Here is an 11,569-nt window from a genome sequence, read left to right on the forward strand (position 1 = left end):
GGGAGCACTTGAGGTGACTGCACTTTGGGGTGACCTTATGGATATGCAGGGCATCTACACTGGACTGGCTACTGTTTGGGGGCATGTAAGCTGTCTGCACTGCATTGTACCCAGTAGGGGTGAGTGTGGAGGGTCTACATGGTGGGTGTGCCCTGTTTGGGGTCTTATAAGTTAACCGCATCTCACAATCCTTCTCTGTAGGGGTGTATAGAAGGTCTACACTTCGTACGAGTATTTTGGGGGGCTGTGGATGTAAATGTGTGCAGATGTAGCATCCCTATAAAAAGGAAAACAAAGTGGGTTCCCAGAAGCGTATTCACTCCGTGGGGGGATATGACAGGCGGTCAGGTGTCAGCATTGTGGAGGACAAGAGGCCGGGCCTGGGCGGAGGTACATCTCAAGGAAAATGACTGGTTCTGACTCCTAGGAGGGACGGTCCTTTTGGACACCCCAGCCAGCCCTTGGGGACCTCCTCTTTGGGAATTTGCTTTTAAAACCAGTGACAAATCTTCCTCTGAATGTGAAGTTCATGCTTGTGGGCTCTGGAGGCCACTTTAGGGATTTAAGCTGGATATTCAGATTTGGGGTTCAAAACTAGGGGGTGGTGGTAGAATGAGGACATGCACTGGCAGAGCTCATGGAATGGCCCAGGAGGCAGGCCACGTGCCGGGACCCCAGCACCTGCAGATGTTTGCCCTGCATGCTGCAGTTTGTAAAGGGCATCTCCCTGGATGCATGTGGGGTCCCAGGGGCGCAGAGGCAGAGAGTGATAGTATTTTGAGCTCACTAAGAGCACAGATCCGAAGTATTACGCTTGGTTGCCTCCCTGGTGGCTGGCAAGGCCGAGCCCCGCCCCCCTCCCCCTAGCCAACTGCAAGGACCAGAGGACCAACTGCTCATGTGCTTGTCTAAAAACCAGTCTCATTACTGCACATACTGTGCTTTTTTCCAGTTACCATATGTGAAAAGAAGGTATCCCTTGTGCATCTGTCCAGTGTGTCTGACGGGTACACCGCGTGTGTGTGATGGGCATAGGCTCTGTTTGATGAGGTTATCACTGTGTGTATGTTGAGGTGTACAGTACATGCATGGGAGATCTGTTTGGGCAGGATGTGCCGTGGCAGGGAGCCTGCTATGTGTGAGCAAGATTTGTGCGCAAGAGGGCTGTGTTGGGGTGTGGGGCAGGGGACGGGTGGAATCTGCTGAGAAGGAGGAAAGGAGATCTACTTGCTATTTGTGATGACTGGACGGCAGTGCCATGATTGTATTTTGGGTAATCATATACAACATAAAGTGGTATATTAATAGATATACTCTTTCTGTGCATATACTGTATGAGATGGGCATACGCTGCACATATGGGTATAGACTCTGTGTGGGGGTAGTATACCATATGGGTACGATGACTATAGCCTCTCTGTGGACTATGTATTGTGTATGCTCTGTGAAGGGTATACACAGTGCGTAATGGCTGTATTTTGTGAGTGATCATATATAAGGCATATACGGTATATAGGATGGATGTATTATTACGAGTATACACTGTGTGGGAGATAGTATACTCGGGAGGAGGGGTATGCTATGTGATGTGGGTGCACAGCACGTGTGATGCACACATAGTATGCCACATGGTGTGGGATAGTTGTTGGGAAGGGCCTCCCTGGTGTGTATCAGGCATCCTGTGCAGAGACAGCGGGTTGTGGGAATAGGGGGCGTGCGACTGGTGTGAGCAGGCAGAGGGGAGTCGCCATGCTGGGGAGGGGCATGGAGGCAAGCCATTAGATCTTCATCCGTTTCCAGACCCCCTACCCCAGCCCTTGAACTCTCCTACCACACTGTTTCAGGTTCTTCCTCAAGTTCTTCCTCAAGTGCAACCAGAACTGCCTAAAGAATGCAGGGAATCCCCGAGACATGCGCCGCTTCCAGGTGGGCCTGGGAGAGGGGTCCCCTTGCAAACCCAGCCCTTCCTGATGGGGTGAGTGGGGAAGGCTGTGGTCCTGCCACCCCGGGGAAAGCCCCAGGGCAGCTCTCTGCCCAGCCCTGTGCTTTAGGGCCCAGTGCCTGCTGGGGGTGGGGCAGTTCCATCTCAGCTTATGCTGGCTGCCAAGGGAGGCTTCATTAGAGTCCCACTTAAGGAGATGCTAATTGTGACATTTTTACATGATTAACGACCCAGCTAATTTGCATAGCGTGAAGCAGAGAGCAGCTGCCCTTAGTACATCCCCAACCTGCACACCCCTCTCAGGGAAGGGTGGGAGGGAGAGAAGGAGGCAGCCCCAGTTTCCTCCCAAGGGCGGGGGCTCCCACTGATGGTTTCTCAGGCTGAGGCTGCCTCCCCCCACTCTCACTCCCACTTGCCTAAGACACATTCCTGCCTTGGAGCCTTGGGGATACAGTGCAGGATGCAGGTATGCCCCCAAAACAGTAGCCATTCTGCCCAAGGAGCCAGCAATTTTTTCAGGACTCTGGATTTTTCTAGTTCCTGGCGATCACTTCCCCTGGGCAGCCCTAGACAGTGCATCTGGTTGACCTAGCTGCCTGTCCCCCCCCACCTCCCCTTCTATGAGTTCAGCCCCTGGGGGAATCTCTTTCCCACACCCATGATTCTGAGCTCCAACCGCCAGCCACCCTGGCCAAGTTCTTCAGAATTGCCCACAATTCTGCCAGCCTTGGCAGCCTGCAGGGGGCCCCTGAGGGCCTAAGCCAGGCGGGCTTCCGCTCTCCTTGCAGGTGGTGGTATCCACGACAGTGAGTGTGGACGGACACGTGCTGGCCGTGTCCGACAACATGTTTGTGCACAACAACTCCAAGCATGGTCGCAGGGCGCGCCGGCTGGACCCCTCTGAAGGTCAGGACCCCCGGCCCTTGGTGCCCAGCCAGCCCCCAGTCCCATCCTTGGTACAGGCCCCTGACCTGTCTCTTCTCCTGCCTGGCAGCTGCCACCCCCTGTATCAAGGCCATCAGCCCCGGGGAGGGCTGGACCACAGGAGGCGCCACCGTCATTGTCATCGGTGACAATTTCTTCGACGGATTGCAGGTCGTGTTCGGGAACGTGCTCGTGTGGAGCGAGGTGGGCCACCCCCGCCAGTCTCCCTTGGGGCCTCGCGGCTGGGCCCTCCCCTCGCCCCGGGCTGGAACCCGCAGGCCTCCCCTCTCCCCTCGCAGCTCATCACGCCCCACGCCATACGGGTTCAGACGCCCCCGCGGCACATTCCCGGGGTGGTGGAGGTGACCCTGTCCTACAAGTCCAAGCAATTTTGCAAGGGAGCCCCCGGCCGTTTTGTCTACACAGGTAAGGAGTCAGGCGGGGGACAGGGGTTGGGGGCAGAGAGGCCTAGGGTTGCTGGAAGGAGCCCCACCCGGTGCCCCAGAGCCTGGGTCTCTGAGTTAGCCAGTATCTCAAGTTGGCCGCTGGATCCCTTGACCTCTCTTCCTTCGCTGAGCTTCTCCGTTTCTCTCTTTTCGGCCTGACTCCTCAGTCCCCTCCCAGGCTCGAGTCTCCACCCTGCCGGACTTCCTCCTTGCCTATGGTCATCCTCACCAGGGCACTCTTCACTCTTCACCCTCACAAATCCCCCCCACCGCACACACACACACTCCCCAGGGTCTAGAATATCTCCCAGCGGCGGCACATCTGTTTCAAAGATTTTCCAAAATGGGCTCGATGCTCCCTAATCTACCCTCGGTCTCTTGGTTTCCCAAGCCACCCCAGTCTTCCCTCTGTATGGGCATAAACAGGTGAGCGGGCACTTGCGCGGGCACGCACACGTGTGTACACATACACACACGCGCGCGCGCACACACACAGCCCCTGCAGAAAGCCAGGGCGAGAAGTTAACAGAGACTGGAGTATAGAATACCCCATCCCCTCTCTGTCTGACCACTGGCCAGGACCCTCTCCACCTTCCTTCTCCTGCCCTGCCCCAGCCACCCACTTGTCCCCATCCTACTCTCCACAGATAATCTCCTAGCCCTTCCCTGCACCGCACCAGACAATCGGTAGCGATCCTAACTTACTGGTAGGGAGTTGCAGTCTAAGGGAGTGTGGGTGGGGTGGCTGGAGCTGGGATCAAAGCGTGAGGTGGGTGAAATTACAGGTGGAGGGGAGGGAAGGACCTCTAGGAGGCAGTGTGGGCTTAACAGGGCTAAGCTGAGACTGCAGTGATGAATACGGAGGTAGAGCTGGGGAAAGGCAGTCCTGGAGAAGGAATGGCAAATGCAAAGACCTGGGAATGAGTGCTTTCCCTGTCCCGGGAAACAGAAGCAAATTCACTAAATGAGTTGGTTGTGAAGAAAATGGGTAGGGCTTTGAGGCTTGGTGAGTTGGTCCAGACCCACCTGGAGAAGGAGGTCATGGGGATGCCTAGTCAGGAGTCTGCCCCCTGGCCCGCAGAGCCCTGGATGTGGGCCACAGTCCCTTCCCCAGGGCCCACACACACTTCTAACGGCCAGATACTGCTGGGAGCCCACCTGATTGGTGATAAATGGAGACTGTTGGAGTTTTTAACTTTTGTAATTAATATGTTACTCCTGATCATGCAGACAGAAAGCTCTCCCTCCAGTCCTACCCCTAGGAGTATAGAAACTAATACGTCTATATGGTTGCCCTTTTTTCGAACCACAGATGGGATGGTATAGTGCTTGTGTGTTAATGCCAAGCACCTGGCACAGGGCCCGGCTCAGTAAATATCTGTTGAATCAATGAGCAAAGAAAGGAACAGAACACTCAGCGAACCGAATCTCGCTGACCCGTGTGTGCCGAGAGTTTGGGGCTGGGCTGGTTGAAGGGGGTCTGTAGCGAGGCTCCCAGATTGGTTGCTGGCGGGCTTGGCTCTGCAGCAGGCGCTGGGAGGGGGTCCTCCAAACGCCGCCCTTTCCCCCAGCCCTGAATGAGCCCACCATTGACTATGGATTCCAGAGGCTACAGAAAGCCATCCCCAGACACCCCGGAGATCCCGAGAGGCTGCCCAAGGTACTCAGAGGGGCGTGGGGACGGGGATGAGGGTGACCTGTGGTCCCCGGGGGGGGGGGTTGGCGGGGGTGAAGAGGCAGAGGGGACCCCGGGCCCCTTGGCCGCCCCGCGGGGCTGGCCCTCCGTCCTGCTGTCTCCTCCCCCGCCCCCAGGAAGTGCTGTTGAAGCGGGCGGCCGACTTGGCGGAGGCCCTGTACGGAGTGCCCAGCAGCAACCAGGTATGGCGCCTCCGCCTACCTCCTCGCGCCGCCAGGCCGGGGACTGTCCCCCTCCCGGCGCCTGCGGCTGCCCCGGCCGTGCCCCGCTCTTGTCTTCGCAGGAGCTCCTCCTGAAGCGCGCGGCCGACGTGGCCGAGGCTCTGTACAGCGCCCCACGCGCGCCTGCGCCGCTCGGACCCCTGGCCCCGAGCCACCCGCACCCCGCCGTCGTGGGCATCAACGCCTTTAGCAGCCCGCTGGCCATCGCCGTCGGGGACGCCACGCCGGGCCCGGAGCCGGGTGCGTCCCGCTGCCCCAGCGCGCGGCTCCCCACCCCGCGCCCGCCCTTGCTGTGTGCCTGACCACCCTCTCCCGCAGGCTACGCGCGCAGCTGTGGCAGCGCGTCCCCGCGCGGGTTCGCGCCCAGCCCCGGCTCTCAGCAGAGCAGCTACGGCAGCGGCCTCGGTGCGGGCCTCGGCGGCTACGGGACACCGGGCGTGGCCGGCCTAGGCGTGCCCGGGTCCCCTAGCTTCCTCAATGGCTCCACGGCCACCTCGCCCTTCGCCAGTGAGTGTCCCCGGCCCGGAGAGCTGCATGGGGCTCGGTCCTGCCCCCTCCCGGCCCAGGGCGGGTGGGGGGCTTCCGGCGACTTTCTCACCACAGTCGTGTGACCCGTCTCTGCTGTTGGAGGCCTGTCCCTCAAGCCCACCCTTCGGCAGGATCCCGGACCCTGGGGCCGGGGCAGTTCTCGCACCTTTAGTCTCTTTGCCGATTTCAGCTGCATACCTAGTTTCTAGCCCTCCTCTCCTTCTGAAAGGGGCCTTAACCCGGCGCCGGGGTATCCAGATGAAACCTGGCGGACCGCCACCTTTCCGTCTTACGCCAGGACTTTGGGGGGAGGCTGGCGCCCCCTGCCGGAGGCCCTAGGGAACTAATGGCTCAGACCAAATGGGTACCTGTCTGGGGGGCGGGTGGGGAAACAGGACTGGTGGGAAGATGTGGCTCCCTGCAGTCAGCTAGGGAAGAGCAAAGGAAGTCCGTGTGGTCGGACAGCTGGATTCAGGATTTGAAAGCCCAAGTCAGGAGCTGTCATTTAGCAAGTTACTTTATTTCTTTCAGCTTCAGTTTCTTGTCTGTAAAATTAGATCAGTGTCCCCCTGCCTAGGGTGTTCTCAGATCTGAATGCGCCACTGTGCGTGAAATGCCCAGACTTAGAAAGGGTGCATGATTTCACATCCTGGGTACTGCTCTTCTTGGCTGTGGGCTTGAGCCTGACTCTCTCCTGGTGGTCTGGGCTCAGCTTCTGGGACCCAAAACCCCATATTCCCGTGTTTACACAGGCCATGAACCTCTGCTGTCTCTACCTAAACCCCTGTGTCTCCTGGCTCTCTGCTCAGGCCAGACTCCTCTTCTTCCACTTCCATCAGATTGGAACAGCATTCTTAAAGACTCTGGGTGCCCCTTGAATTCTAAACTGGTGGGGTCTAGACTACCAACCCCTCTCTTCCATCACACACACAGTGCAGTCAGAAGTGGGGAACCTACTGCCCCGGGGGGCAGAAGCCACCCCATCTGGGATCTCCCTGTTTAGCCAGAGAATCAAGAATTCTAAAGTGGCTTGAGCCCTGCTTCCAGCATCAGTTGGGAACCCTGCACTTACCTAAGTGTCAGTCCCATCTCATAACCAGGTCTTACCCACGTCCCCATCCATTCCCTGTGTTCTTCTCATTGAGTTGGCCAGGAGATGCCTGAAATGACATCTGTCTGCTTGGGCCTCCTTTTGGTTTTCTGCTTTGGCCACCAGCAACTCCCAGTTGGACCCACAAATCCCAGTACTACCCAAGCTACAATATGTGGATGTGAGCTCCCAGCTTTGAAAGATACAGTACACTTTCTGACATTCGTCTCCAGCCCTCCTCAGAGTTCCATGATCCTCATCCATTAGCTGTGAGCACTGTCTTTGGGAGTGGGTGCTCCATGAGGCTGAGAACATTAATTTGGAAAAGGGGTAGCTGTTGAAGGCATCACTTTATCCAAGGGGAATTGGGGGTGGTGTGCTCTGATGCCAAAGGCAGCCTTCTCGAGCCATTGGTTTCTTTCAGAAATCGCCCACCTCATGCCAGCTGCTTGGACAGCACTCAAATCACAGCCTTATTTGTATTCAGAAGAGAGAGACAGGGAAAAGGGTTTCGATGAGAATGTAGAAAGGAGGATCCAGAAGGGCCCAAAACCCTAGGAGAGGAGGCCGCAGGAAGGAAGGACAGCCAGAGCCTGGTTGCAGGAGGCTCCCTGGCTATTCTCAGAGGAGCGGTGAACAGCCCTTGGTGCCCAGGAGGTCTCAAATAGGAAGATGCAAGGATGTGGATTTCTGTGTTTTTGCTTAAACTTGCCTGGCTGGAGGAGGGAGATACAGGAGGCCTCCAGGCCCTGGTTAGGGGTGACAAGGACCTGTGTTAAGCTGGCAGAGAACAAAGTGCCCAGTGCAGGTGTGTGGGGAAGGTTGGTAAGGGAAACATATGTGTGGAGGAAGTTAGGGTACTTGTGTGAGTTAAGATCGTGGGCAACAACGCCATATAACAGGAAGCTGTGCGTACCCCCCCAAACATCCCTGATCCCTTGCCCCAGCTTTGTTATGAACCCTGATCTTTGACTCTAACATTGTTACCCCAAGGCCCAGAATGTTCCTTAGCATCTTGGAATCCCAGCTCTTTTAGCAGGAACCCTGACCTGTTCTATTCCATCTATTCCACGTCGTTCACTTTTCAGGGCACCTCCCAATATTTGGTTTTGTTGCGTGTTCTGCTTTTGCTTTGATTTTGACCTAGTCTGGCCCTGGCGTTTGCAGCCCCAAGAAAGGGTCTTTAGAACCCCCCCAGAAGGCAGTTACCGGCCCAGGACCCGAGGGCCTCCTAGTCTGCCTCTATACCCTGCCCAATACTGGTCTCTCTAGGACCCTCACTGCAGCCCCCTAGTGAGGTCTGAGCCTGGTGCCTGGGTCAACAGCCCCCCTGGGGCCCAGTGCCCAAGCCAGGGCTCCAACCGAGCTGCTCACTCTGGTGCTGTCTCCCTGTTGTGTCTCCCATCGCCTTCCCTGCTGCGCCTGCCCCTCCCTGCCCCGCCCCGGAGTCATGCCCTCTAGCCCCCCGCTGGCCGCTGCCTCCTCCATGTCCCTCCCGGCCGCTGCCCCCACCACCAGCGTCTTCTCCTTCTCGCCTGTCAACATGATCTCCGCTGTCAAACAGAGGAGCGCCTTCGCCCCCGTGCTGCGCCCACCCAGCTCCCCACCCCAGGCCTGCCCGAGAGCCCACGGAGAGGGACTTCCAGGTGGGTGACCTGTGCTGCCCTGCTATGGCCCGGTGGAGCAGCTAGGCTTCAGGGGCTCACTCCATTCACATGTCACCAGAGCCTCAGGCTGGTTGGCCAGGTGTCTCTGGAGGATGTAGAGCAGGGAGCTCTGCGGGGGTCCCGGGATGTCCATCTGGCTCCTACCTCCCTGGTCCCCATCGCTTTGGGTGGTCACCACTCCAGAGACTGTCCATTGGCCCCTTGACAAAGGAGAAGACTGGAATCCTGTTGGAGAAGGGCTGGAAAGCACTCCAAGGCCCCATCCCCACCTGGTTGAGCCCAGAGCAAAGATCCTCCACTCAGAGCTGGAGAAACCCCACACAGGCTGCAGGCCTTTGACCTGGGCCTCCCAGCATGTGTGGGAAGGTAGTAGGCACCCTTGTGGGGGTCTGGATCATGGAGCGGGTGGAAGGGGACTGACTTTAGATGAGGTGTAGCCCAGCTCCCACTTCCCCACTTACGAGTGTAGAACTGAGACGACGTTACCCCAACCACATGCCGTTAGTGAAATGGTGGGGGGTCATGTGTCAGTTATTGATCTCCTTCAAGTCCACATCCAACTTAGCAAAGCCTGGGCCCTATACCAGGGGTATAGAGTGAGTCAGGGAGTCACCTGCCCTCGAATAAGATGACTCTTAGGGTGGGTTCATTAGGTGATTTCAAAGGACGCACAGTCTTTTGGTCTTTGGATTTGTTTGGGGTTTTTTTGTTTTTTGTTTGTTTGTTTGTTTTGCCTTGTTTCCAAGTTTTGGATAATTATTCTTAACCTGAGTGTGTCTGGAGCTTCAAATATGAGTTTTGGGGAGCAGGAGAGAGAACCGGTGCGGGTCAGAGGTTTCGGCAGGGGAGGGGAGGATGGAAGTGATGAATTTTGTGGATGTCTGGGAGGGAGACACGCCCCTGCTGCATGAGGGGGGTCCATTCTCCAAGATGCTGACCTTTTTTCTGACTTCATACTCTGTTTTCTCTCCCTGCGGAGGAAGCAGGGCTGGAAAGTGGAGCCCAGAGTCACCTCTTTTCAGTGAGGGAGTTAGGCAGGCAAGGGCCTGGGGCTGCACCTAAGAGGTCCGATGGGTTCGCCTCACCTAACTGTCTGTCAGGAACAGGAACAGCCCAGCACCTGCCAGGCTCTCTGTAGCTCTGCGTGCTGTCTCCCGCCCAGAGGCACACAGGCTGAGAAGGTCCCCAGGCTGCACAGAGCTTATGGTTCCTGTCTTTGCTTACCACAGACCAGCCTTTTGAGGATTCCGACAAGTTCCACTCTTCAGCCCGGGGGCTTCAGGGCCTGGCATACTCCTAATCATGGTAGGTCTCCAGCTGGGCCTTGCTTCCTCCCCTGGCCCTGCGGAGACTCTGCAGGAGACTCTGCAGAAGACGTTAGCTGGGGTGGGGCCCTGGGGTCCAATTCTCTCTCTCCAGGGCCTGTCTAGACAGCTGTCGGGGCCACACAGCCAGCTCCCTCTCCCTACCCCAGTGGCCCAAGCTGAACAGGCAGAGAGAAGGGGTTTCCTGTCCCCTTGCAGCCAGCCTTTTTCCAGAACCTTCTTGTCTCCCTCTCCCCACCAGGTCTGCCAGTGTTGCCCCCACTGAACCCGGACTGGAGGTCCCTCTGGGATACACACTCACGTCCTGGATGGCAGCACAGACAGACGCTGAGCCAGGGCTTCGGGCGGACATCCACCCAAAGGCCTGAACAGGCCACCCTGTGCTTGAGGCCTCCAGTCCCACAGGCTTCTCTCACCTCCCTTCCTCGGGGCTGGTCGGAAGCCTTAGCACTGTGCTGATGCTCTCAGCAGGAGAGCATCCCAGGGAGGGTCCCGGGATGCTGGGTTTTCCTCACTGGGTCAGTTCCTCTGGAAGAGATGAACCTTGTGCAGACCGGACCATCAGGCGACAGGAGCAGGGGATGGGGACCATGGGGAAGAGGACAGCTCAGGGAGAAGTGGCCTGGGGAGGTCCTGTTTGTGTCTGACCCATCTCAGCTGGCCCAGCATCCCGACCTTGCTCCAGGGCAAGAGGTGGTGCCCAGCAGCCTCCCAAGGCCTGCCCAGGCTCCCATGGAGCTTCCAATGGCTGCTCGATCCCTGTGGCTGCCCCCTCCGAGGCCCGCACACTCATGCTTGCCACATATGAATCCCACCAGGGGCTTTGGGCATGGAGTGTGCAGAAGAGGGAGTGCCAAGCCCCCTAAATGGTGGGTCTTCCTCCCCATGGCTATCTCATGGACTCTGGCCCCATTCACATATGACTCTGGCTGGCCCCATAGTACCATGGAATTGGCCTAGCTGCCACTGGCCTCACATTCTGCTCTGCTGAGGTTGGAGAAAACAGAACAATAAACACAGCTGCAGGTGGCCACCTGGCCTCTCTGGCCTGCTTCCTTGGCGTGGGTCTTCTTTTCTCAGTGGTTCTGCTGTTCTCCTGGGGCCCCTCCCAGTCATGCCCCTGGGTGGCCTTCTCACACATCGGGCTTTTTCAACAGCCCCAGAGTTCAGCTGAGCAAGGATTACTTGCCCCACATCTGCTCGCAAGGACCATTGCGGGTGGTGGGCAGGCTAGCAGGCCTGGGGTCCCAGGACGTGGGCTCCACCCCAGGAGCTTAGACTGGGAGCATAGTCTGGCCACTGAGGACTCCATCCCCCAGCTGCTGTCTGGCCAGGCCAAGGCAGGGGTTGTCAGAGGACTGCCCAGGAACAAGAACGGCACAAACAAAGCGCCACTCGGTTACACAGAGGCTCAGAAAAGAGATCCACTCTGAACGAAGGTCATGGGGCCAAGGTAGGTCAGGGTAGGCTTTTGGCCCTAAGGTTGCCTGTTTGAGCAGATCTCCACCACCTCTGCCCCCAGGCCTAGGCACCTTTGTCTCTCCTGTCTCAGAGTTTGGGAGGAAAGGTAGTAAAGAGGTAGTTAAGTAAATAGGCTCATTTACCCCATCCCCCTTCTGGAATGAATTCCTGCCGTCCCCTGAGATGTATCTCCCAGATCTCAAAGGTCTGCTGGCTGACTCTGGAAGCCACTCTTTTGACCTACTGTCCAGGGAGCCTAGCATCCAGCT

The 11,569-nt window shown here is 57.5% G+C and overlaps 1 protein-coding gene across 3 annotated transcripts in view; it reads left to right on the forward strand.

Moving 5' to 3' along the window:
- The window catches only part of EBF4 (EBF family member 4), a 57,607-nt gene extending 46,708 nt beyond the window's left edge, over positions 1-10,899 (forward strand). For 2 of the 3 annotated variants that reach the window (XM_032351234.1, XM_032351233.1), the window contains 11 exons: positions 1,845-1,926; positions 2,731-2,848; positions 2,937-3,070; positions 3,166-3,292; positions 4,884-4,972; positions 5,125-5,190; positions 5,292-5,469; positions 5,548-5,736; positions 8,296-8,493; positions 9,744-9,819; positions 10,081-10,899. In XM_032351234.1, the coding sequence (XP_032207125.1) occupies positions 1,845-1,926; positions 2,731-2,848; positions 2,937-3,070; positions 3,166-3,292; positions 4,884-4,972; positions 5,125-5,190; positions 5,292-5,469; positions 5,548-5,736; positions 8,296-8,493; positions 9,744-9,814 (1,252 nt within the window). In that variant the 3' untranslated portion in view covers positions 9,815-9,819; positions 10,081-10,899. The remainder of the gene's footprint in view (positions 1-1,844; positions 1,927-2,730; positions 2,849-2,936; positions 3,071-3,165; positions 3,293-4,883; positions 4,973-5,124; positions 5,191-5,291; positions 5,470-5,547; positions 5,737-8,295; positions 8,494-9,743; positions 9,820-10,080) is intronic. The other variant, XR_004287548.1, reaches the window with a different exon arrangement.
- Positions 10,900-11,569: the final 670 nt, after the last annotated feature.

This window comes from Mustela erminea, chromosome 7 (genome assembly GCF_009829155.1).
Source record: "Mustela erminea isolate mMusErm1 chromosome 7, mMusErm1.Pri, whole genome shotgun sequence".
Classification (NCBI taxonomy): Eukaryota; Metazoa; Chordata; class Mammalia; order Carnivora; family Mustelidae; genus Mustela; species Mustela erminea.